General features: G+C 42.5%; 1 protein-coding gene across 1 annotated transcript in view; it reads right to left on the reverse strand.

Moving 5' to 3' along the window:
• Positions 1-550: 550 nt before the first annotated feature.
• Positions 551-25,983, reverse strand: part of LOC121572447 (ADAMTS-like protein 1) — a 32,901-nt gene continuing 7,468 nt past the window's right edge. The window contains exons 2-3 of the mRNA XM_041884521.1: positions 2,357-2,577; positions 551-788 (exon numbers count right to left, since the gene is read on the reverse strand). Of these exons, the coding sequence (XP_041740455.1) occupies positions 682-788; positions 2,357-2,577 (328 nt within the window). The 3' untranslated portion in view covers positions 551-681. The remainder of the gene's footprint in view (positions 789-2,356; positions 2,578-25,983) is intronic.

Consider the following 25,983-nt stretch of genomic DNA (forward strand, 5'->3'; position numbering starts at 1 on the left):
TAGACAGGTGTGTGCCTTTCCAAATCATGTCCAATCAATTGAATTTACCACCCACAGGTGGACTCCAATGAAGTTGTAGAAACATATCAAGGATGATTAATGGAAACAGGATGCACCTGAGCTCAATTTCGAGTCTCATAGCAAAGGGTCTGAATACTTATGTAAATCAGGTTTTTTAATTTAGAATAAATGTGCAAAAATTTCTAAAAACCTTTTCTCACTTTGTCATTATGTATTGTGTGTAGATTGACGAGGGAAAAATTATTGTATCTATTTTAGAATAAGGCTGTAACGTAACAGAATGTGGAAAAAGTTAAGGGGTCTGAATACTTTCCGAATGCACTGTATCTAACCATGTTGCTTCTTTTTGTTGTCATCGGAGAACAAATCTCTTCAAATCGTGTTTTAAAAACTCAAATAAAAAATAATTCCTTCAGAACTACATATGTATACACATATACTGTAAACTAAGTACTGTTTGAATATGAAAATGTAATGGGATATATTTGCAAAATGTTGTTTGGTGGCCCACTCTGAGGATATGTACAAATTAAGGAGTGTGGCTTTAAATAATGAACCTATAGTAGAATAGCCAGTGGTATTAAACAATACTGTTCGCTAATCTGTGTGGCAGTCCATGGTTTAACAATAATTGTCTATCCACCTGTCACTTCCTTTCCTTCAGATGTCTCGGCAGGACTGGCAGCAGCGGGTCTTGAACTGGAGCAGGGAACAGAGCTCCAGCTGCCGAACCTTCTCACAATACCTGGTACTGTCCCGACACTCGCCTGTTGGCACACACAAAGGGAGAAAGTGAAGATAAGTGAAGTGAGATAATTTTAGTGAAAGTCATCATGCAAATTTTACAAAGGTGAACAAAGGTTTTTATGTTTGGTGGGCCATGGTTGTGACATTTTCAGTTTCATGAAACTTCCCAAAGTGGTTGCAATTTCGTCAGGCTGAGGTCTTTTGCAATGTCATGGATATAGTTTTTTACACATATTTTTAACGACCTTAAACATGTCTTTACCTGCTTGTATCAGACCAGACATATTCACGTCGTCATGAGGAAAATGGTGGTCACACCACACGTTTTTTAAAGGTATCTGTGACCAACAGACTCATATTTGTAATCCCAGTCATGACTGACTTACATTTACGTCATTTAGCAGACACTCTTATCCAGAGCAACTAGGGTTAAGTGCCTTGCTTAAGGGTACATCGACAGATTTTTCACCTAGTCGGCTCGGGGATTAGAACCAGCGACGTTTCGGTTACTGGCACAACGCTCTTACCCACTAAGCTACCTGCCGACCCAATTGACTATTGAACTGTAACTCAGTAAAATCTTTGAAATTGTTGCGTGTTGCGTTTATATTTTTGTACATTGTATTTAAAACACAAATCATTCAGTGAACATTCATTCCGGCTTTAGACTGTGGCGATATCGTCTACATCAGGAGTAGGCAACCCTGTTCCTGGAGTGCCGCAGACACTGCAGGATTTTGTTCAAACTAGGCACCACACCTGACCAACTGAGCTAATTGACCAGTTCAGTGATTGCCTAAATTCAACACACCTGGTCTTCTAAATAAAAACATGAAGTGCCTGTGGCACTCTAGGACCAGAGTTGCAAGGGTGGACCAGGGGGTCTATAGGAATGCAGCTGGCACTGTACTGAAGCCATTGGACGCAGTTTATCATAGCGCACTACGGTTTATTACGGGCTGGCCCTCTCTTAAGTCTTGTAGATCAATGCACTGCTCTCTTTTTGTTTATAAAGCCCTCTTGTGCAAACTTCCACCATGTCTTACTTAATTGTTAAATTACAGGCATACGAGTCACCAGACCCGACCACAAGGATGGCTAACTCTGGACATCCCTTCGGTCTCCACGAGTTAGGTACTGTAAATCTTACTTGTGGAATGATATCTAGAATTCTCTAAAGTTCGATCCCACTGGGTACAGCAGTCATTATAACGTCTAGTTTTGATTTACATTTGGTTGAGTTGTCAACTAACATGAATTCAACGTGAAATAAAAAATACAATCCAATCAGTTTTCCACATTGGTTCAACGTCATCGCATTGAATTGTTTTGTTTAAATGATGTGGAAATAACGTTGATTCAAACAGTTCAGACAGCTGGTTGATGATTATTTTTTTTTACTGAGGAATGTGTTCGTTTTTCATGATCATATTTTTTATGTTTACTTTCCTTAAATTGCATATTTTTATTGTGTTGGAATTGTAAATATTGTGAATTTGCATGATTGTGTGCAGGGCTTTTCCTTTTTAAATACTTTTTTTTTTTTATGTAGTAATCGGCATGTGAGTTTACAGCCTGTATGACTCACCTCTTCCACAGGACAGGATGTTGCATCGTTGCCAACTGGGAGGACGAGGCCTCCATGTACAGTGGTGCTCACGGGCAGGCTTGCCACTGCGGCGGTGGGCACAGGTCACATGGCGTGACTGGAAACCATGGCGACCGCAGGTGGCAGTGCACTGTGACCAGGGTCCCACGCGCCACTGCAGGGCACAAGTCTCTGTGATGCAGTTCCTGTGTGAGGCAGGCCTGTAAACAAGCACACACACACACACACACACACAGTGGGTGTTATTTCCCCCCATCTCATATCGTATATAAGCTTTTTATATTTTACCTTTCTTGTCACAGTAACATTATCCATCCAGAAACAGCTAAAGCTGGTGACAAAATGCCTTAGTGACCTATTTGTCATTAATCTTGTGCTTTACGAAAAAGGGTATTTTTCCAACATAGTTCTTAAAACTCGTATGTGTTCTTGTTTTCCTGTTGTGGATAAAAAAAACACTTAATATGTTTTATAATGAACGTTGCAAAATGTTTGCCTGGCGAACGCAACAGACTCTTGTGAACCCGCTTTGAAGTTGTCGGAACAATGCGTCAATAATGAAGTGGGCTGTGCTTTTAGTGGTTGTGTCTCTCCCACTCAAACACCCACAGCCACACACGGTTTCAAAATGAACTGAGCAAGAGGACAAATACATTAGAGTGTCTAGTCTGACCTTCTAGGCAGAGTTGCAAAGAAAAAGCCATATCTCAGACTGCCCATCTTAATCTTTAATTTTTATTGGCCAGTCTGAGATATGGCTTTTTCTTTGCAACTCTGCCTAGAAGGTCAGCATCCCGGAGTCGCCTCTTCACTGTTGACGTTGAGACTGGTGTTTTGCGGGTACTATTTAATGAAGCTGCCAGTTGAGGACCTGTGAGGCGCCTGTTTTTCAAACTAGACACTATAATGTATTTGTCCTCTTGCTCAGTTGTGCACTGGGGCCTCCCACTCCTCTTTCTATTCTGTTTAGAGCCTGTTTGCACTGTTCTGTGAAGGGAGTAGTACACAGTGTTGTACGAGATCTTACGTTTCTTGGTGATTTCTCGCATGGAATAGCCTTCATTTCTCAGAACAAGAATAAACTGACGAGTTTCAGAAGAAAGTTCTTTGTTTCTGACCATTTTGAGCCTGTAATCGAACCCACAATTGCTGATGCTCCAGATACTCAACTAGTCTCAAGAAGGCCAGTTTTATTGCTTCTTTAATCAGCACAACAGTTTTCAGCTGTGCTAACATAGTTGCAAAATGGTTTTCTAATGATCAATTAGCCTTTTTAAAATGATAAACTTGGATTAGCAAACACAACATGCCATTGGAACACAGGACTGATGGTTTCTGATAATGGGCCTCTGTACGCTTATGTAGATATTCCATTAAAAATCAGCCGCTTCCAGCTACAATAGCCATTTACAACATTAAAAATGTCTAAACTGTATTTCTGATCAATTTTATGTTATTTTAATGGACAAAAAAATTGCATTTCTTTCAAAAACAAGGACATTTCTAAGTGACCCCAAACCTTTGAACGGTAGTGTGCCTCTGCTGCAGACGATAAGTTCATTAGAGTTACCAGAATCAGAAATTGCAGCCCAAATAAATGCTTCACAGAGTTCAAGTCACAGACACATCTCAACATCAACTGTTCAGAGGGGACTGTGTGAATCAGGCCTTCATGGTCGAATTGCTGCAAAGAAACCACTACTAAAGGACACCAATAAGAAGAGACCTGCTTGGGACAAGAAACACGAGCAATGGACATTAGACTGTTGGAAATGTGTCCTTTGGTCTGGAGTCGATACCACGACGGCCCTCAAAGAACTTCACTGGACTTTATGCAAACTGGAAACCACATATCCTGAGGCTGCATTTATTGTAGCAGGGGATTTTAACAAAACAAATTTGAGGACTAGGCTGCCAAAGTTCTATCAACATATCGACTGTTGTACTCAGGCTGCTAAAATCCTCAACCATTGCTATTCGAACTTCCGGGATGGTTATAAGGCCCCGCCCTCCTTTCAGCAAATCTGACCACAACTCCATTTTGCTCCTCCCTTCCTATAGGCAAAACTCAAACAGGAAGTATCCATGCTAAGGACTATTCAACGCTGGTCTGACCAATCGGAATCCACGCTTCAAGATTGTTTTGATCACGCGGACTGGGATATGTTCCGGGTAGCTTGCGAAAATAATTTAGATGAATACACTGAAATGGTGACTGAGTTTATCAGGAACTGTATAGGTGATGTTCTGCCCAAAGTGACTATTAAAACCTACCCTAACCAGAAAACATGGATAGATGGCAGCATTCGTGCAAAACTGAAAGAATGAATCACTGTATTTAACCATGGCAAGGTGACTGGGAATATGGCAGAATACAAACAGTGTAGCTACTCACTCCGCAAGAAAATTTAACTACCAAAACATCAGTATAGAGACAAAGTGGAGTCGCAATTCAACGGCTCAGACACGAGACGTATGTGGAAGGGTCTAAAGACAATCACAGACTACAAAAGGAAAACCAGCCACGTCGCCGACACCGACGTCTCGCTTCCAGACAAGCTAAACACCTTCTTCGCCCCTTTTCCCAGTCTGCTGTCCCCACATGCTTCAAGATGGCCACCATTGTTCCTGTACCCAAGAAAGCAAAGGTAACTGAACTAAATGACTATCGCCCTGTAGCACTCACCTCTGTCATCATGAAGTGCTTTGAGAGACTAGTCAAGGATCATATAACCTCTACCTTACATGTCACCCTAGACCCACTTCAATTTGCTTACCGGCCCAATAGATCCACAGACGATACAAACGCCATCACACTGCACACTGCCCTATCCCATCTGGACAAGAGGAATACATATGTAAGATTGCTGTTCATTGACTATAGCTCAGCATTCAACACCATAGTCCCCTCCAAGCTCATCATTAAACTCGAGGGTCTGAACCCCGCCCTGTGCAACTGGGTCCTGGACTTCCTGACGGGCCGCCCCCAGGTGGTGAAGGTAGGAAACAACATCTCCACTTCGCTGATCCTCAACACTGGGGCCCCACAAGGGTGTGTGCTCTGCCACCTCCTGTACTCCCTGTTCACCCATGACTGCGTGGCCAAGCACACCTCCAACTCAATCATCAAGTTTGCAGACAACACAACAGTAGTAGGCTTGATTACCAACAATGATGGGACAGCCTACAGGGAGGAGGTGAGGGCTCTCGGAGTGTGGTGCCAGGAAAATAACCTCTCACTCAACGTTAACAAAACAAAGGAGATGATCGTGGACTTCAGGAAACAGCAGAGGGTGCACCCCCCTATCCACATCGACGGGACCGTAGTGGAGAAGATGGAAAGCTTCAGGTTCCTTGGTGTACACATCAATGACAAACTGAAATGGTCCACACACGCAGACAGTGTGGTGAAGAAGGTGCAACAGAGCCTCTTCAACCTCAAGAGGCTAAAGAAATTTGACTTGGCACCTAAAACCCTCACAAACTTTTACAGATGCACAATTGAGAGCATCCTGTCGGGCTGTATCATCACCTGGCATGGCAACCTTACTTCCCGCAACCGCAGGGCCCTCCAGAGGGTGGTGCGGTCTGTCAAACGCATTACCGGGGGCAAGCTACCCACCCTTCAGGACACATACAGCACCCGATGTCACAGGAAGGCCAAAAAGAAATTCAACGACATCATCCACTCAAGCCACTGCCTGTTCACCCTGCTATCATCCAGAAGGTGAAGTCAGTACAGGTGCATCAAGCTGGGACCGAGAGAATGAAAAACAGCTTCTATCTCCAGGGCATCAGACTTTTAAATAGCCATCACTAGCACATTAGAGGCTGCTGCTGCCTATTGAAATCACGGGTCACTTTAATAATGTTTACATATCTTGCACTACTCAGCTCATATGTATATACTGTATTCTAATATTCTATTGTATAGTCCAGTTCATTGCTTGTCCATATACAGTTGAAGTCAGAAGTTTACATACACTTAGGTTGGAGTCATTAAAACTAGTTTTTCAACCACTCCACAATTTTCTTGTTAGCTAACTAGAGTTTCGGTTAGGACATCTACTTTTGCACGACACACGTAATTTTCCCAATAATTGTTTACAGACAGATTATTTCACTTATAATTCACTATATCACAATTCCAGTGGATCAGAAGTACAGTAAGTTGACTGTGCCTTTAAACAGCTTTGAAAATTCCAGAAAATGATGTCATGTCTTTAGGCTAATTTAGGCTTCTGATAGGCTAATTGACATAATTTGAGTCAATTGGAGGTGTACCTGTGGATGTATTTCAAGGCCTACCTTCAAACTCAGTGCCTTTTTGCTTTACATCATGGTAAAATCAAAAGAAATCAGCCAAGACCTCAGAAAAAAAATTGTAGACCTCCACAAGTCTGGTTCATCATTGGGAGCAATTTCCAAACGCCTGAAGGTACCACATTCATCTGTACAAACAATAGTACGCAAGTATAAACACAATGGGACCATGCAGCTGTCATACCGCTCAGGAAGGAGACACGTTCTGTCTCCTAGAGAATAACGTAGTTTGGTGCGAAAAGTTCAAATCAATCCCAGAACAACAGCAAAGGACCTTGTGAAGATGCTGGAGGAAACAGATACAAAATTATTTATATCCACAGTAAAACGAGTCCTATATTGACATAACCTGAAAGGCTGCTCAGCAAGGAAGAAGCCACTGCTCCATAAAAAAAGCCAGACTACTGTTTGCAACTGCACATGGGGACAAAGATCGTACTTTTTGGAGAAATGTCCTATGATCTGATGAAACAAAAATAGAACTGTTTGGACATAATGACCATCGTTATGTTTGGAGGAAAAAGGGGTTGGCTTGCAAGCCGAAGAACAACATCCCAACCGTGATGCACGGGGGTGGCAGCATCATGCTGTGGGGGTGCTTTGCTGCAGGAGGGACTGGTGCACTTCACAAAACAGATGGGATCACGAGGAAGGAAAATTGGAACAACATCTCAAGACATCAGTCAGGAAGTTAAAGCTTGGTCACAAATGGGTCCTCCAAATGGACAATGACCCCAAGCATACTTCCAAATTTGTGGCACAATGGCTTAAGGACAACAAAGTCAAGGAATTGGAATTGGAATCCTATAGAAAATGTGTGGGCAGAACTGAAAAAGCATGTGCGAGCAAGGAGGCCTACAAACCTGACTCAGCTACACAAGCTGTGTCAGGAGGAATGGGCCAAAATCCACCCAACTTATTGTGGGAAGCTTGTGGAAGGCTACCCAAAACGTTTGACCCAAGTTAAACAATTTAAAGGCAATGCTACCAAATACTAATTGAGTGTATGTAAACTTCTGACCCACAGGCCAAAATCCCTGCTGCAATGTGTGCAAACCTGGTCAAGACCTACAGGAAATATATGATCTCTGTAATTCCAAACAAAGGTTTCTGTACCAAATATTAAGTTCTGCTTTTCTGATGTATCAAATACTTATGTCATGCAATAAAATGCAAATGAATTACTTAAAAATCATACAATGTGTTTTTCTGGATTTTTGTTTTAGATTCCGTCTCTCACAGTTGAAGTGTACCTATAATAAAAATTACAGACCTCTACATGCTTTTTAAGTAGGAAAACCTGCAAATTCGGCAGTGTATCAAATACTTGTTCTCCCCACTGTATGTGACAAATAAAATTGGATTTGATTTGACTAGATTTGACCTGCCTTAAGTACCTATTTCAGTTCAACAAAGGCTTTCTGCAGGGCAATAAAGGCAGATTGAAGCTCTGACAGAGCCTGGTCAGCTGTGGGGGCAATACCACAGTGTCATCAGCATACAGGTGAAAGTTATATATGTATTTTTTATAGATAAATAGTGAGAGAAAAAAACGGACAGAGAATCGATCCCTTTACTATGTCCAGAAAACCTGATTTAACACCATCAGTAAATACATACTTTCAGTAAATACACACTGTATTCTGTCCTTTAAATAATTTTCAAACCAGCTGCACGCAGCCTTGTTCTGGTCAATTGATGAAAGCCTCTGAGTAAGTAATGAGTGATCCACAGTATCGAAAGCTTTTGACAGGTCTTCTTATCCAAACAATTAAGACAATTAAGAACATAATTTAAAACCAAAGAAGTAGCAGAGATCTAGCTATGAACTGGTCTGAAACCTAAATTGTGTACATTTAAAATACATTTCATAGTTAAGAAGGACCAAGGTTAAGTATTTTACAAGGATTCTAGAATTTTTGCTTTGCAAGAGAGATTGGAAATGGGCCGATAATGATTTAGGTCACACGGGCCACCACCTTTGTGAAGGGGGAGTATACGACTGTGTTCCAGACTCTGGGGATGATACCAGAAATCATTGTACGGTAAAAAATATGTGTTAAAGATTCTGCAATCAGAGGAGCAGAAAGTTGCAGCAAGAAAGGATCAAGCAAATTAGCCTTGGTGGATTTTTTTACATACATTTTGTACAAGGCGTCTAGCACATTACAAGTAGAAAGTTGTGAAATGAAAACAAATATTTATTAGAAGTTGACAGAACTTCCATCGAGCCAACCAGAGGCTGGGAGAGGGGCAAGCAGTCGACTGGCTGACCAGGGTCAATTAAACCACCATTTATTTCAAATAAAAACCTGCAGAGATGATAAAACGCTGATTAAAAGCATAACTTATCTCATTTCTCTCAGTAGTGATGCCAGAGTCTGACACAAATTGCTTAGGCAGGAAAGGAGAGGAATTTCCACGCTTCAGTGCAATAACTGGTTTGCAAAATGTTGATGAATCACCAGCAGAGTCTGAGATAGAACTTAGAAAGCAGATACATTTAGCTTCTTTATTTAGGAAGTGCATCTATTTCTCAATTGCCTGAAAAGCTGCCAAACAGCTACCTAGTCAGTTTTTCTAGACTTTGACCAGGCCTGATTACTCATCATAATGAGATCTGAAAGTTCTATAGAGAACCAATGATATTATACATATTTTTTAACTCTAAGGTGTTTAAAGGGGGTGTGTTTGTCTGCCAGATAAATTAAAATAGATGGGAAAAGTTTTAGAGACAGTTTAGGGACAGCATGCATCTGATAGTGGAAAGATCGGCGCAATACACATCATGAAGAAACCCTTGGGGATAAACGTTTTTATATTTACTCTTCCTAATTATAGTAGGAATGGCGCCGGAGGAGCTGGCTGCCGTTTTATGGGTTCCTAACCAATTGTGCTATTGTGTGTGTTTTTTCGTGTTATTTATAACTTATTTTGTACATAATGTTTCTGCCACCGTCTCTTATGACCGAAAAGAGCTTCTGGATATCAGGACAGTGATTAATCACCTCGTACTGGAAGAAGATTTTTTCTTTAACGAGTCGGACGCAAAGGATTTTCTTCAGACACCCGTCAAGGCCCAAATCCCTGTCATTCGCATGAGAAACAGACAGAGATATCGGGGACGTAGGTCGGGGTGCCTTGTAAGGATTCGACGGCGAGTGGGTAATCTGCCTCTACAATCAGTCCTATTAGCCAACGTACAATCATTGGATAACAAAATAGACGAACTACGATCACGGATATTCTACCAACGGGACATTAAAAACTGTAATATCTTATGTTTCACCAAGTCGTTGCTAAACGACGTCATGGTTAACATACAGCTGGTGGGATATACGCGTTATCGGCAAGATAGAACAGCTGCCTCCGGTAAGACAAGAGGTGGTGGTCTGTGTATATTTGTAAACAACAGCTGGTGCACGAAATCGAATAGTCTCGAGGTCTTGCTCGCCTGAGGTAGAGTATCTCATGATAAGCTGTAGAACACACTATTTACCAAGAGAGTTTTCATCTATATTTTTCATAGCTGTCTATTTACCACCACAAACCGATGCTGGCACTAAGACCGCACTCTGTATAATGCCATAAGCAAACAGGAAAACGCTAATCCTAGTGACCGGGGACTTTAATGCAGGGAAACGTACATCTGTTTTACCAAATTTCTACCAGTATGTTAAATATGCAACAAGAGGAAAAATAAACTCTAGACCACCTTTCCTCCACAAACAGAGACGCATACAAAGCTCTCCCTCGCCCTCCATTTGGCAAATCTGATCATAATTCTATCCTCCTGATTCCTGCTTAAAAGCAAAAACGAAAGCAGGAAGCACCAGTGATTTGGTCAATAAAGAAGTGGTCATATGCTAAGCTACAGGACAGTTTTGCTAGCACAGACTGGAATATGTTCCTTGATTCTTTCGATGGCATTGAGGAGTACACCACATCAGTCACTGGCTTCATCAATAAGTGCATCGATGACGTCGTCTCCACAGTGACCATACGTACATACCCCAACCAGAAGCCATGGTTAACAGGCAACATCCGCATTGAGCTAAAGGGTAGAGCTTCCGCTTTCAAGGAGCGGGACTCTAATCAGGGCGCTTATAAGAAATCCCTCCAACGAACCATCAAACAAGCAAAGCGTCAATACAGGACTAAGATTGAATCATATTACACCGGCTCCGACGCTCATCGGATGTGGCAGGGCTTGCAAACTATTACAGACTACAAAGGGAAGCACAGCCGCGAAATGCCCAGTGAAACAAGCCTACAAGACAAGCTAAATTACTTCTATGCTCACTTCGAGGCAAGCAACACTGAAGCATGCATGAGAGCATCAGCTGTTCCGGACGACTGTGTGATCACGCTCTCCATATCCGATGTGAGTAAGACCTTTATACAGGTCAACATTCACAAGGCCGCAGGGCCAGACGGATTACCAGGACGTGTACTCCGAGCATGCGCTGGCCAACTGGAAAGATTCTTCACTGAAATTTTCAAGCAGTCCCTGACTGAGTTGGTAATGCCAACATGTTTCAAGCATTCCACCATAGTCCCTGTGCCCAAGAACATTAAGGTAACCTGCCTAAATGACTACCGACCCGTAGCACTCACATCTGTAGCCATGAAGTGCTTTGAAAGGCTGGTCATGGCTCACATCAACACCATTATCCCAGAAACCCTAGACCCACTCCGATTTGCATACCGCTCAGTGTTCAACACCATAGTGACCTCAAAGCTCATCACTAATCTAAGGACCCTAGGACTGAACACCTCCCTCTGCAACTGGATCCTGGACTTTCTGACGGGCCGCCCCCAGGTGGTAAGGGTAGGTAACAATACATCTGCCACGCTGATCCTCAACACGGGGGCCCCTAAGGGGTACGTGCTCAGTCCCCTCCTGTACTCCCTGTTCACCCATGACTGCATGCCCAGGCATGACTCCAGCACCATCATTAAGTTTGCCGACAACACAACAGTGGTAGGCCTGATCACCGACAAGATGAGACAGCGTATAGGGAGGAGATCAGAGACCTGGCCTTGTGGTGCCAGGATGACGAACTCTCCCTCAACGTGATCAAGACAAAGGAGATGATTGTGCACTACAGGGTAAAAAAGAGGACTGAGCATCGACGGGGCTGTAGTGGAAATGGTTGAGAGCTTCAAGTTCCTTGGTGTCCACATCAACAACAAACTATCATGGTCCAAACACACCAAGACAGTCGTGAAGAGAGCACAACAAAGCCTATTCCCCCTCAGGAGACTGAAAATATTTGGCATGGGTCCTCAGATCCTCAAAAAGTTATGCAGCTGCACCATCGAGAGCATCCTGACTGGTTGCATCACCACCTGGTATGGCAACTGCTCGGCCTCCGACCTCAAGGCACTACAGAGGGTAGTGCGTGTGGACCAGTACATCACTGGGGCCAAGCTTCCTGCCATACAGTACCTCTATACCAGGCAGTGTCAAAAATTGTCAAATACTCCAGCCACCCTAGCCATAGAATGTTCTCTCTGCTACTGCACGGCAAGCGGTACCGGTGTGCAAAGTCTAGGTCCAAAAGGCTTCTTAACAGCTTCTAACTCCCAAGCCATAAGACTGCTTAACAGCTAATCATGGCTACCCGGACTATTTGCATTGTCCCACCCCACCCCACCCCACCCCCCTCTTTTACGCTGCTGCTACTATGTTTCTTATCTATGTATAGTCACTTTAACTCTACCCACATGTACATATTACCTCAATTACCTTGACTAACCGGTGCCACCGCACACTGACTCTGTACCAGTACCCCCTGTATATAGCCTCCCTACTGTTATTTTATTTTACTGCTGCTCTTTAATTATTTTTACTTAACACCTATTTTTCTTAAAACTGCATTGATTGTTATAGGCTTGTAAGTAAGCATTGTTGTAAGGTCTACACCTGTTGTATTCGGCGCATGTGACATATACAATTTGATTTGATTTGATCAGTGTTTTTCTTTTGGTATCTCTAATACAGTGGTCACCAACTGGTCGATCACGAGCTTCAAGGCATTCCTAGTTAATCACAATACATTTCTGTAGAAAAACCAACGATAAAGGCTTGCAGTCTTTTTTTTCTTTTTTTTCTTGCGCTGTTGGCGGTACAGTGCATTCGGAAAGTATTCAGGCGTTTCCTTTTTCCACATTTTGTTACGTTAGACTTATTCTAAAATTGATTAAATACAGTTTTTCTTCATCAATATACACACAATACCCCATAATGTCAAAGGGAAAACAGTTTTTTATAAATTTGAGCAAATGTATACAAATTAAAAAACTAAAATACCTTATTTACATAAGTATGAGACTCGAAATTGAGCTCAGGTGCATCCTGTTTCCATTGATAATCCTTGAGATGTTTCTACAACTTGATCGGAGTCCACCTGTGGTAAATTCAATTGATTGGACATGATTTGGAAAGGCAAACACCTGTCTATATATTTGTTGTGTATTGATATTCTAGTTTTGTCCCTTTAGGGCACCTGTAACCCCCTTGCTTACCTACATTGAAATGCTTGGAATGTTCTTCCGGTGAAACGCATTAAAACAATGCCCACGTTAATTTCTACTCCCGTCTCATGTCCTGTCCTTATATTAGTTGTATAAGTAATATAGTGTGCTATACAACAATAATGTCCCACAGTTGACAGTGCATGTCAGAGCAAAAAGCAAGCCATGAGGTCGAAGGAATTGTCCGTAGAGCTCCGTGACAGGATTATGTCTAGGTACAGATCTGGGGAAGGGTACCAAAACATTTCTGCAGCATTGAAGGTCCAATAACCTGATGGTCACTCTGACAGAGCTCCAGAGTTCCTCAGTGGAGATGGGAGAACCTTCCAGAAGGACAACCATCTCTGCAGCACTCCACCAATCAGTCCTTTATGGTTGAGTGGCCAGACGGAAGCCAATCCTCAGTAAAAGGCACATGACAGCCCGCTTGGATTTTGCCAAAAGGCACCTAAAGGACTCTCAGACCATGAGAAATAAGATTTTCTGGTCTGATGAAACCAAGATTGAACTCTTTGGCCTGAATGCCAAGCGTCAAGTCTGGAGGAAACCTGGCACCATCCCTACAGTGAAGCATGGTGGTGGCAGCATCATGCAGTGGGGATGTTTTTCAGCGGCAGGGACTGGGACACTAGTCAGGATCAGGGGAGCAAAGTACAGAGAGAGTACTCTCCACCTTTTGCAGCAATTACAGCTGCAAGTCTCTTGGAGTATGTCTCTATAAGCTTGGCACATCTAGCCACTGGGATTTTTGCCCATTCTTCAAGGCAACACCTCTCCAGCTCCTTCAAGTTGGATGGGTTCCGCTGGTGTACAGCAATCTTTAAGTCATACCACAGATTCTCAATTGGATTGAGGTCTGGGCTTTGACTAGGCCATTCCAATACATTTAAATGTTTCCCCTTAAACCATTTAAGTGTTGCTTTAGCAGTATGCTTAGGGTCATTGTCCTGCTGGAAGGTGAACCTCCATCCCAGTCGCAAATCTCTGGAAGACTGAAACAGGTTTCCCTAAAGAATTTCCTTCATGGTGCCGCTTGCTTGGTGGTGCCCCTTGCTTAGCGGTGTAGCAGACTCTGGGGCATTTCAGAATAGGGATATACAGTTGAAGTCGTAAGTTTACGTACACCTTAGCCAAATACATTTAAACTCAGTTTTTCACAATTCCTGACATTTAATCCTAGTAAAAATTCCCTGTCTTAGGTCAGTTAGGATCACCACTTTATTTTAAGAATGTGAAATGTCAGAATACTAGTAGAAAGTGATTTCTTTCAGCTTTTATTTCTTTCATCACATTCCCAGTGGGCAAGAAGTTTACATACACTCAATTAGTATTTGGTAGCATTGCCTTTAAATTGTTTAACTTGGGTCAAACGTTTCGGGTAGCCTTCCACAAGCTTCCCATAATAAGTTGGGTGAATTCTGGCCCATTCATCCTGATAGAGCTGGTGTAACTGAGTCAGGTTTGTAGCCACTCCAATACCTTGACTTTGTTGTCCTTAAGCCATTTTGCCGCAACTTTGGAAGTACAGTATGCTTGGGTTCATTGTCCATTTGGAAGACCCATTTGTGACCAAGCTTTAACTTCCTGACTGATGTCTTGAGATGTTGCTTCAATATATCCACATAATTTTCCTTCCTCATGATGCCATGTATTTTGTGAAGTGCACCAGTCCCTCCTGCAGCAAAGCACCCCCACAGCATGATGCTGCCACCCCCGTTCTTCACGGTTGGGATGGTGTGCTTCGGCTTGCAAGCAACCCCCCTTTTTCTCCTAACCAAACGATAGTCATTATGGCCAAACAGTTCTATTTTTGTTTCATCAGACCAGAGGACATTTCTCAATTTTTTGCACTTTTCGCACCAAATTACGTTCATCTCTAGGAGACAGAACGCCTCTCCTTCCTGAGCGGTATGATGGCTTCGTGGTCCCATGGTGTTTATACTTGTGTACTATTGTTTGTACAGATGAACGTGGTACCTTCAGGCGTTTGGAAATTGCTCCCAAGGATGAACCAGACTTGTGGAGGTCTACAATTATTGTTTCTGAGGTCTTGGCTGATTTCTTTAGATTTTCCCATGATGTCAAGCAAAGAGGCACTGAGTTTGAAGGTAGGCCTTAAAATACATCCACAGGTACACCTCCAATTGACTCAAATTATGGAAATTAGCTTATCAGAAGCTTCTAAAGCCATGACATCATTCTGGAATTTCCCAAGCTGTTTAAAGGCACAGTCAACTTAGTGTATGTAAACTTCTGACCCACTGGAATTGTGATACAGTGAATTATAAGTGAAATAATCTGTCTGTAAACAATTGTTGGAAATATTACTTGTGTCATGCACAAAGTAGATGTCCTAACCGACTTGCCAAAACTATTGTTTGTTAAAAAGATATTAGTGGAGTGGTTGAAAAACGAGTTTTAATGACTCCAACCTAAGTGGATGTAAACTTCTGACTTCAAGTAGTCAACCCCCTGAGTCAATACATATTAGAAACACCTTTGGCAGCAATTACAGCTGTGCGTCTTGTTGGATAAGTCTGTAAGAACTTTCCACACCTGTATTGTACAATATTTGCACATTATTTTTTTTAAAACCTCTTCAAGCTCTGTCAAGTTAGTTGCTGGTCATTGCTAGAGAGCCATTTGACAGCGTTCATTCACTACAGCTCAGCCTTCAACACCATAGTACCCTCCAAGCTCATCATTAAGCTCGGGGCCCCGGGTCTGAACCCCGCCCTGTGCAATCCCATAGAAAATCTGTGGAGGGAGCTGAAGGTTCGAGTTGCCCAGCGACAGCCCCGAAACCTGAAGGATCTGGAGAAGGTCTGTATGGAGGAAACCTGCTGCAGTGTGTGCAAACCTGGTCAAGACCTACAGGAAACGTATGATCTCTGTAATTGCAAACAAAGGTTTCTGTACCAAATATTAAGTTCTGCTTTTCAGTATCAAATACTTATGTCATGCAACAAAATGCAAATGAATTACTTAAAAATCATTCAATGTGATTTTCTGGATTTTTGATTCCGTCTCTCACAGTTGAAGTGTACCTATGATAAAAAGTATAGACCTCTACATGCTTTGTAAGTAGAAAAACCTACAAAATCGGCAGTGTATCAAATACTTGTTCTCCCCACTGTATCTAGGAAAAACAAAGTTCCAAAATCTGGGCCTAATATGAGGTCATACAATATTTTTGTAGTGATTTTTATGTTGTTGATGTAAAATAACATTTGTTGGTCCGCTGTGTTTAATGAGGAGCAAACAGACGTTGCACTTGACACATTTATGAAATTGCTTATCCCAATTACCAATAAGCATGCACCCTTTAAGAAAATGACTGTAAAAACTTTTAGATCCCTGTGGATTGATGAGTAATTGAAAAAGTGTTTGGTTGAGAGGGATGAGGCAAAAGGAATGGCAAATAAGTCTGTCTGCACAACCGATTGGCAAACGTACTGCAAATTGAGAAATCATGCGACTAAACTTAAAAAAAAGAAGAAGAAACTACACTATGAAACAAAGATAAATTACATAAAGAATGATAGTAAAAAGCTTTGGCGCACCTTAAATGAAATGTTGGGAAAAAAGGCAAACTACAAAACCAACTGATATTGCCAACTACTAATGTTTTTCATTGGCAAAATTAGCAAACTTAGGCATGACATGCCAGCAACAAACACTGACACTACACATTCAATTATATCTGACCAAATTATGAAAGACAAGAGTTGTAATTTTGAATTCCGTAAAGTGAGTGTGATAAATAATATGGAAATTGAGCAAGTTGAGGTGACTAAACTGCTTGGAGTAACCCAGGATTGTAAACTGTCATGGTCAAAACATATTGATACAACAGTAGCTAAAATGGGGAGAAGTCTGTCCATAATAAAGCGCTGCTCTACCTTCTTAACAGCACTATCAACAAGGCAGGTACTACAGGCTCTAGTTTTGTCGCACCTGGACTACTGTTCAGTCGTGTGGTCAGGTGCCACAAAGAGGGACTTAGGAAAACTGCAATTGGCTCAGAAGAATGCAGCACAGCTGGATGTACACAGAGGGCATGTCAATCTCTACTGGCTAAAAGTGGAGGAAAGATTGACTTCATCACTACTTGTATTTGTGAGAGCTATTGACATGTTGAAAGCACAGAGCTGTCTGTTTAAATGACTAGCACACAGCTCAGACTCCCATGCATACCCCACAAGACATGCCACATGAGGTCTCTTCAAATTCCCCAAGTCCAGAACAGACTATGGGAGGTGCACAGTACTAAATAGAGCCATGACTACATGGAACTCTATTCCACATCAGGTAACTGATGCAAGTAGTAGAATCACATTTTCAAAACAGATACAGTGAAGCAAAACAAACATAGGCACAGACACATGCATACACACACACACAATAACATATGCACTATACACACACGTACACATGGTTTTTTGTACAGTAGATATGTGGTAGTGGTGGAGTAGGGGCCTGAGGGCACACAGTGTGTTGTGAAATCTGTGAATGTATTGTAACATTTTTAAAATTGTACGAACTGCCTTAATTTTGCTGGACCCCAGGAAGAGTAGCTGCTGCCATAATAAATACAAATACAAAGACAAATCTGTTACCAGCAAATTATTGATTTCATGAACCTTGTTTCTTAAGCTACATATGTTAACTTGGGCTATTTTGAGCACTTTTCTTCTGGGATGCTTACTTGTTTTTATTGCTTTACTGGGATGTGCTCATGTTTTTTATGTTAGTGCAGGGTGAGCTGCACACAGTGGACTTCCTCATAGGGCACACCGGCTCAGTGCTAACAGTATAAATCTGGTTCATATGCTCATGATTACTGCATACAATAGCTGTAGGATCAGCAGAGGCATTCAGGGCAGTTAGAGGGACATAAATTAGGTTACTTATATTGTGTCTCCCGACACCCCTGGTGTAATGTACATTTGCTGAAGCATTATTACAACTCTGCGTCACAATGGTAGGTATTAGCTGAACTGGGCTTGGGTCATTGATAAGTCATTGTCTCAACACAGCCTTATAATGCTGTGAAAGGATCCAGGAACCCAAATGATTTGGGTGGATTCCATCCTCCTTATAAAACGTGTATTGTTCCCAAAAGGTATCAAAATTGTCAATTTGGGAGCAGCTTAGTAATGTCATTTACTCAAGTTCCTGGATAGGACATTGTTTTTGCACCAGGAACTGTCACATTTCTTACCATAGAACTGCCCAAAATCACGGCTGGCGAGAAGGACGAGAAAATCCGCCCACTCCCACGCGTCACAGGATTCGGAGGTCCTTTATGGACGGGCGAGAGGCAGGATAACTTGAGCCCGTTGCTCCCGGCACAGGCCTCCGACAGATGGAGAAGCCCTGCTCGATCCAAAGCAGGGACGGAAGGTTGCTGACATCGACTTTGTGTTGCAGACACAGGCACATGCACCCCCAGCGACAAAGGTGCAGGAAGATCAGGCTCCAGAACAGCGAAACTGTTCGTTGTTTGTATCCACTCCGGGCCTCTCGTTGGGAGTGTCGACTGCTTTGCAGAAGGTTGCTGTCTTCGGCTTCCACGGCTCGTGACATGCGACCATCATTGATTGCCTTTCTCCTCATGCTGTGCTCTTTCGACTCCGCTATCAGATGGGAGATCTCCGGGCAACACCAGCCAGTTGCATAATGACAAACTACAAGGTGGAGATGCATCCAACAAGCGCGAACACCATCCAGCCTCCGGCGTAGAAAATGTAAACATTCCATTCTGCATTTCCCCCAGTTTCTTACGTAGACTGGCAATCTGCGTGATCAAGGAAGCAACCTCAAGCCTATAATCCTCGGCAATTGCCTCATTGGAACTCCGAGTGATCCAGTTTGTCTCGAAACAAAGCGTAATAGATACAGCTCCTACAGCGCTGGAACCATTCATTTATTTTTCCAGACACAGAGGGCTCCATTGCAAAACTCATCTGGTACCAACTTCGTTAGCTTGATGGCTAGCAGCTTAGTGTCTCTGCCAAGCAGGCTTCAACCTGTCTGTTAAGCGGGATTCCGGGACAAGAAATAGCAGTCCTAGCTTTTAAAGCTAACCGCGTCAAGTAATCCACGTAAAACCAAGTTCTGTATTCATGAATAGTAGTTTTGTTTTAATCGGACACAGTATACACTACATTAGTTATCTTTTGTTTGTTTTTAGTCCCATCCTTCATCCCCATCTATTTTACATTTTACAGACGCTCTTATCCATAGCGACTTACAGGAGCAATTATGGTCAAGTGCCTTGCTCAAGGGCACATCGACAGATTTTTCACCTAGTCGGCTCGGGGATTAGAACCAGTGACCTTTCGGTTACTGGCACAACGCGCTTAACCACTAAGCTACCTGCCGCCCCAACAATGTGTGTATATGTTAATATACACACATCACACATTAATACACACCACATGTTAATATACACACATCACACGTTAAAAAAGTAATTTCCCCCTTACACTCTATAACTGGTTGTGCCATCTTTAGCTGCAATGACTGCAACCAAATGTTTCCTGTAGTTGTTGATCAGTCTCTCACAACGCTGTGGAGGAGTTTTGGCCCACTCTTGCAGGTAGAACCGCTTTAACCCAGCGATATTTGTGGGTTTTCAAGCATGAACTGCTCGTTTCAAGTCCTGCCACAATATCTCAAATTGGGATTAGGTCTGGACTTTGACTAGGCCATTTCAAAACGTCAAATGTGTTGCTTTCTAGCCATTTTCATGTAGACTTGATTGTGTGTTTTGGATTGTCTTGCTGCATGACCCAGCTGCGCTTCAGCTTCAGCTCACAGACGGATGGCCTGACATTCTCCGGTAGAATTCTCTGATACAGAGCAGAATTAATGGTTCCTATTAAGGCAAGTTGTCCAGGTCTACCGCGCTTCTTTGTTGGTATGAGGTTCTTACGGTGGAATGCAATGTTTGGTTTTCAACAGGCATAAATGGGACCCATGTCCTCAAATTGGCCAAAAAGCACCCGGAAGATCATAAAAGACCCTTGGAAGATTGTTCTATGGACAGATGATTCAAAAGTATAACTTTTAGGACTCAGCATTGACTCCCTGTCAAAATAAAACATCACATGATATACACTCCCGGTCAAAAGTTTTAGAACACCTATTAATTCAAGGGTTTTTCCCCATTTCCACTATTTTCTAAACTTTAGAACAACAGTGAAGACACCAAAACCACGAAACACCACATATCTATCTCTATTTCTATTTACCATACAGTATATTTTTCAACTGTGCTGTGCTGTTTCACAAAACTTATTAACCTTTCTATTCTCATAGTTTATACAGATTGTCAATTAAAGATACTATTTTTTGCTATGGGTATTATTATATTTTTGATCGGTTGACTATTACTTTTCAGATCACCCATCAGTGCTATTTGCAGAGTTGGCGTTTCCAACTTGCAGAGTTAATTCCAGGTAAATGTTGCAATTCTTCAGCAAATACTGAACCCACCAAAAACAAGCTACCATATGTTATGAGTACTTAAACAAATGATCTGAATATTCTATATCTTCGCAGCAAAATCTGCAGAGCTGGGATGGTTGTATCCCCCATACATTGCCTTTGGAAAGTATTCAGACCCCTTGACGTTTCCCACCTTTCGTTACGTTACAGCCTTATTCTAAAATTATTGTTTTTCCCATTATTAATCTACACACAATACCCCATAATGACAAAGCAAAAACAGGTTTTTAGAAATGTTTGCTAATTTATATTTTTAAAAACCCTGAAATATAACATTTACATAAGTATTCAGAACCTTTACTCAGTACTTTGTTGAAGCACCTTTGGCAGCAAGTACAGCCTCAAGTCTTTTTGGGTATGATGCTACAAGCTTGGCACATCAGTATTTGGGAGTTTCTCCCATTCTTCTCTATAGGTCCTCTCAAACTTTGATCTGAGAGTCTTTAGGTGCCTTTTGGCAAACTCCAAGTGGGCTGTCATGTGCCTTTTACTGAGGAGTGGCTTCCGTCTGGCCACTCTACCATAAAGGCCAGTTTTGCTGGTCAGCCATCTCTAGGAAGTGTCTTTGTGGTTCCAAACTTCTTCCATTTAAGAATGATGGAGGGCACATGTTCTTGGGGCCTTCAATGCTGCAGAAATGTTTTGGTACTTCCCCAAATCTGTGCCACGACACAATTCTGTCCTGAGCTCTGAGGACAATTCCTTCGACCTCATGCCATGGTTTTTGCTCTGACATGCAATGTTAAGTGTGGGACCTTTTATAGACAATTGTGTGCCTTTCCAAATCATGTCCAATCAATTGAATTTACCAAAGGTGGACTCCTTTCAAGATGTAGAAACATCTTAAGGATGATCAGTGGAAACACGATGTACCTGAGCTCAATTTCGAGTCTCATAGCAAAGTGTCTGAACACTTACAATACCAGTCAAAGGTATTGTAGAATAATAGTGAAGACATGAACACTATGAAATAACACATATGGAATCATGTGGTAACCAAAAAAGTGTTTTATATTTGAGATTCTTCAAATAGCCACCCTTTGCCTTGATGACAGATTTGCAGACTCTTGGCATTCTCTCAACCAGCTTCATGAGGTAGTCACCTGGAATGCATTTCAATTAACAGGTGTGCCTTCTTAAAAGTTAATTTGTGGAATTTATTTCCTTCTTAACAGCTCAAATAAGCAAAAATAAACGACAGTTCATCATAACTTTAAGAGATGAAGGTCAGTCAATAGGGAACATTTCAAGAACTTTGAATGTTTCTTAAAGTGCAGTCGCAAAAACCATCAAGCGCTATGATGAAACTGGCTCTCATGAGGACCGCCACAGGAATGGAAGACCCAGAGTTACCTCTGCTGCAGAGGATAAGTTCATTAGAGTTACCAGCCTCAGAAATTGCAGCCCAAATAAATGCTTCACAGAGTTCAAGTCACAGACACATCTAAACATCAACTGTTCAGAGGGGTCTGTGTGAATCAGGCCTTCATGGTCGAATTCCTGCAAAGAAACCACTACTAAAGGACACCCATAAGAAGAAGAGACCTGCTTGGCCAAGAAACAAGAGCAATGGACATTAGAACATCTCTTCCTAACTATTTTGCAATCTGTTTGGCACAGCTGAAAATGTTTTGGTCCTGAAATGAAACTGGTATACTTTTTTATTTAACCAATTTTGGTCTTTAATGCAGAGCCGACATACAAGTTTCTTACGTTCTCCCTCTTCCACTTGCCTCTTCCATTTTTGCCATAATGCTGCAATTTGTTGGTTGTAATTTTGGATGGAATAGACATTTCCATATATTTTTGTTAGCTGCATTCGTGACAACTCCACCAGTCCTATTTATGATATCATTTACAAAGAGTAAAGGGAAAAAGGCAATTCTTGAACTCGGGGTGAGCAATTCTTACTATTCTGCTAGAGAACCAATGTATGACTGAAGCCTTTAGTGAGAGATCTAATGCTTAACATTTTTATAATTTCTGCCCTCCGAATTCATATTCATTATAAAAATAGGCCCATAAAATTTTGTCTGGCTTGCCATTCCAAATAAAATAAAATATGTTTTGCTTATATATGTCACGGTCGTCTACCAAAGATGAGGACCAAGGCGCAGCGTTGCAGGCAAACATACTCATTTATTGAGCGAAACGCGAACAAAACAACAAAAGACGGAAACGTGACAGTACACGGTATAACACAACCAACTTGAAACAAGAACCCACAAAACACAAAGGAAAACCGACAGTTTAAATATGGCTCCCAATCAGAGACAACCAGCAAACAGCTGACACTCGTTGCCTCTGATTGGGAGTCACTCAGGCCAACCTAGACATAGAACAACTAGACACTCAAAACACAGCACATAAACACACGGAATCTACACACCCTGACTCAACATATAAAGTCCCCAGAGCCAGAGTGTGACAGTACCCCCCCCCAAAGGCGCGGACTGCGACCGCGCCTCAACAAAAACCCCAAACAGGGGAGGGCTGGGTGGGCATTCCTCCTCGGAGGCGGCTCCGGCTCCGGGCTTGACCACCACCCCTCCATAATCCTCCCGTAGCGCCCCTGGTCCGGGTCTGACCCGCTGACTGGATCAGGACTGGACATCGATGGAGCGGATTGCTTAAGCTCCGTTGTGGAGCAGCTGACCAGTACCTGATCAGGCACCCGGACTGACGACGCGCACCCCCTGGCTTGGCGCGTGAGGCAGGAACGGACCGGACCTGGCTGACGATGCGCACCCCAGGCTTGATGCGTGGGCCGGACGGGCCTCACCGGACTGACGACGCACACCACTGGCCTGGTGTGGAGCGCAGGAGCGGGCCGGACAGGGCTGACGAAACGCACCACAGACTTGGTGCGGGGAGCAGGAATGGGCCGGACTGGGCTGGCGACGCGCACCACAGACTTGGTGCGGAGAGCAGGAACAGGCCGGACAGGGCTGACGAAACGCACCACAGACCTGGTGCGGGGAGCAGGAACAGGCCGGACAGGGCTGACGAAGCGCACCATAGGCTCGGTGCGGGGAGCAGGAACAGGCCGGGCCGGGCTGACGACACGCACCACAGGCTCGATGCGAGGAACAGGAACAGGCCGGACCGTACTGGGGACACACACCACTGGCTCTACGCAGGGATCAGGAACGGGCCGGACCGGACTGGTAACACACCCCAGTACCTCTCGCCGTGCCTCCACATTTTCCCCTCTCCTCTGTGACCAGTGGCCCCCTTAACCTGGCGGCCTCCTCTGCACACCCGCTGGACCGCTCCATCGCGGCCTCTTGCTGCCCCGTCGTCCACGTCGTGAGCCCCCCCCTAAAAATTTTCTGGGGTTCTCTCCTCCCCGTGGGCCAGGCCTCTATATTTCTCGCCCAACTCTCACTCCTCTGCTTCCAACTCCCCGCTATTCAGCTCCTCAATGGGCTTGACCCAGTCGAGGCTCTTCCTCCATTGTTCCCACGTCCACTCTCTCTGCTCCTCCCTCGGCTTGACCCAGTCGAGGCTGCCACGGAGATCTGCTAGGGATCTCCCTGGCAATGGCTCCTCGACTCGCTGCTTGGTCCAGTTTTGGTGGGTTCTTCTGTCACGGTCGTCTACCAAAGATGAGGACCAAGGCGCAGCGTTGCAGGCAAACATACTCATTTATTGAGCGAAACGCGAACAAAACAACAAAAGACGGAAACGTGACAGTACACGGTATAACACAACCAACTTGAAACAAGAACCCACAAAACACAAAGGAAAACCGACAGTTTAAATATGGCTCCCAATCAGAGACAACCAGCAAACAGCTGACACTCGTTGCCTCTGATTGGGAGTCACTCAGGCCAACCTAGACATAGAACAACTAGACACTCAAAACACAGCACATAAACACACAGAATCTACACACCCTGACTCAACATATAAAGTCCCCAGAGCCAGAGTGTGACAATATAATTAAAAAAACAAGTTGTTAGGTGTAGGCAGGGCCATAAGCTAATATGTAAACTGGGATATGATTAAAGAGCTAATCAGGGTGATTTTTCCACAAATAGACAGGTATTTCCTTTCCATGGTAGCAAGAGCTGATCTATTTTTGCTAACTTTCTATTAAAATGTATTGTAGTGAGATCATTTCTTTCTTTTGGGATATGAATACTGAGTATGTCCACTTCACTGTCAGACCATTTTATTGGTAAACTACACAGTAATGTAAAAGTTCTATTTTTTGGTGGTCCAATACGTAATATTATCATAATACATTTATCATAATTTGGTTATAATCCAGAGAGGTTAGAAAAAGTATCAAGATCCTCTATGAGGCTATGGAGGGATCCAAATTGTGGATTTAAAAGAAAACATGAATCATCAATGTATCGTCCATCGTCCAATGACACCTTTGTTTTTGAGCCCTGGATTTCTAACCCCTTGATATTATTGTTGGATCTGATTTTAATAGCTAACATTTCCTTGGCCATAGTAAATAGATATGCCCATAGTGGACAACCTTGTTTTACTCCTCTTGACAGTTTAATACTTTCTGAGAAGTAGCCATTATTTACTATTTTTTCACCTAGGGTTAATATACATAACTTTAACCCATTGTATAAGAGATTCTCCAAAACTGAAATATTCTAGGCATTTATATATTAATTCCAGTCGTATTTTATCAAAAGCCTTTTCAAAGTCAGCTGGTTTCCACATTTTTCATAGTGTCTTATTGTTTCCAGTACTTGTCTTATATTATCTCCAATGTATCGTCCATGTCAAAAACACATGAGTGTTTCTGTAAAGCTGTTAATTTTACATTATTAATATAAAAAATATCCTTACAATTAACTTGCTTAGTGGAGATGGAGGAAACTGAAACGAAAACATATGCTTAAAGTACTCTGCTTTCAAAATATCGTTTGGTGAATTATGGGTGACTCCATTCTTTGTAACAAGTTTCAGTAAATCATTTTTTGTAGCATTTTTATGTTGAAGATGAAAAAATTATTTGGTGCATTTTACCCCATATTCCATCCAGTTCTCTTAATTTTTTATAATATATTACACTTGATCTTTCTTGAATAAGTTCTTCCAGTTCTTATTGTTTTTCCTCTAACTTATTCTGTGCCTCTATGGTACAGTTTTTATTGATATCTATCTGTACTCTTAGTCCCTCTCTTTCCTTTGTTAATATGAACTCTTCTGACCTAAATTGATTTTGTTTTACAGATGAGTATTGAATTACATAG

Source organism: Coregonus clupeaformis, chromosome 8, assembly GCF_020615455.1.
Source record: "Coregonus clupeaformis isolate EN_2021a chromosome 8, ASM2061545v1, whole genome shotgun sequence".
NCBI lineage: Eukaryota > Metazoa > Chordata > Actinopteri > Salmoniformes > Salmonidae > Coregonus > Coregonus clupeaformis.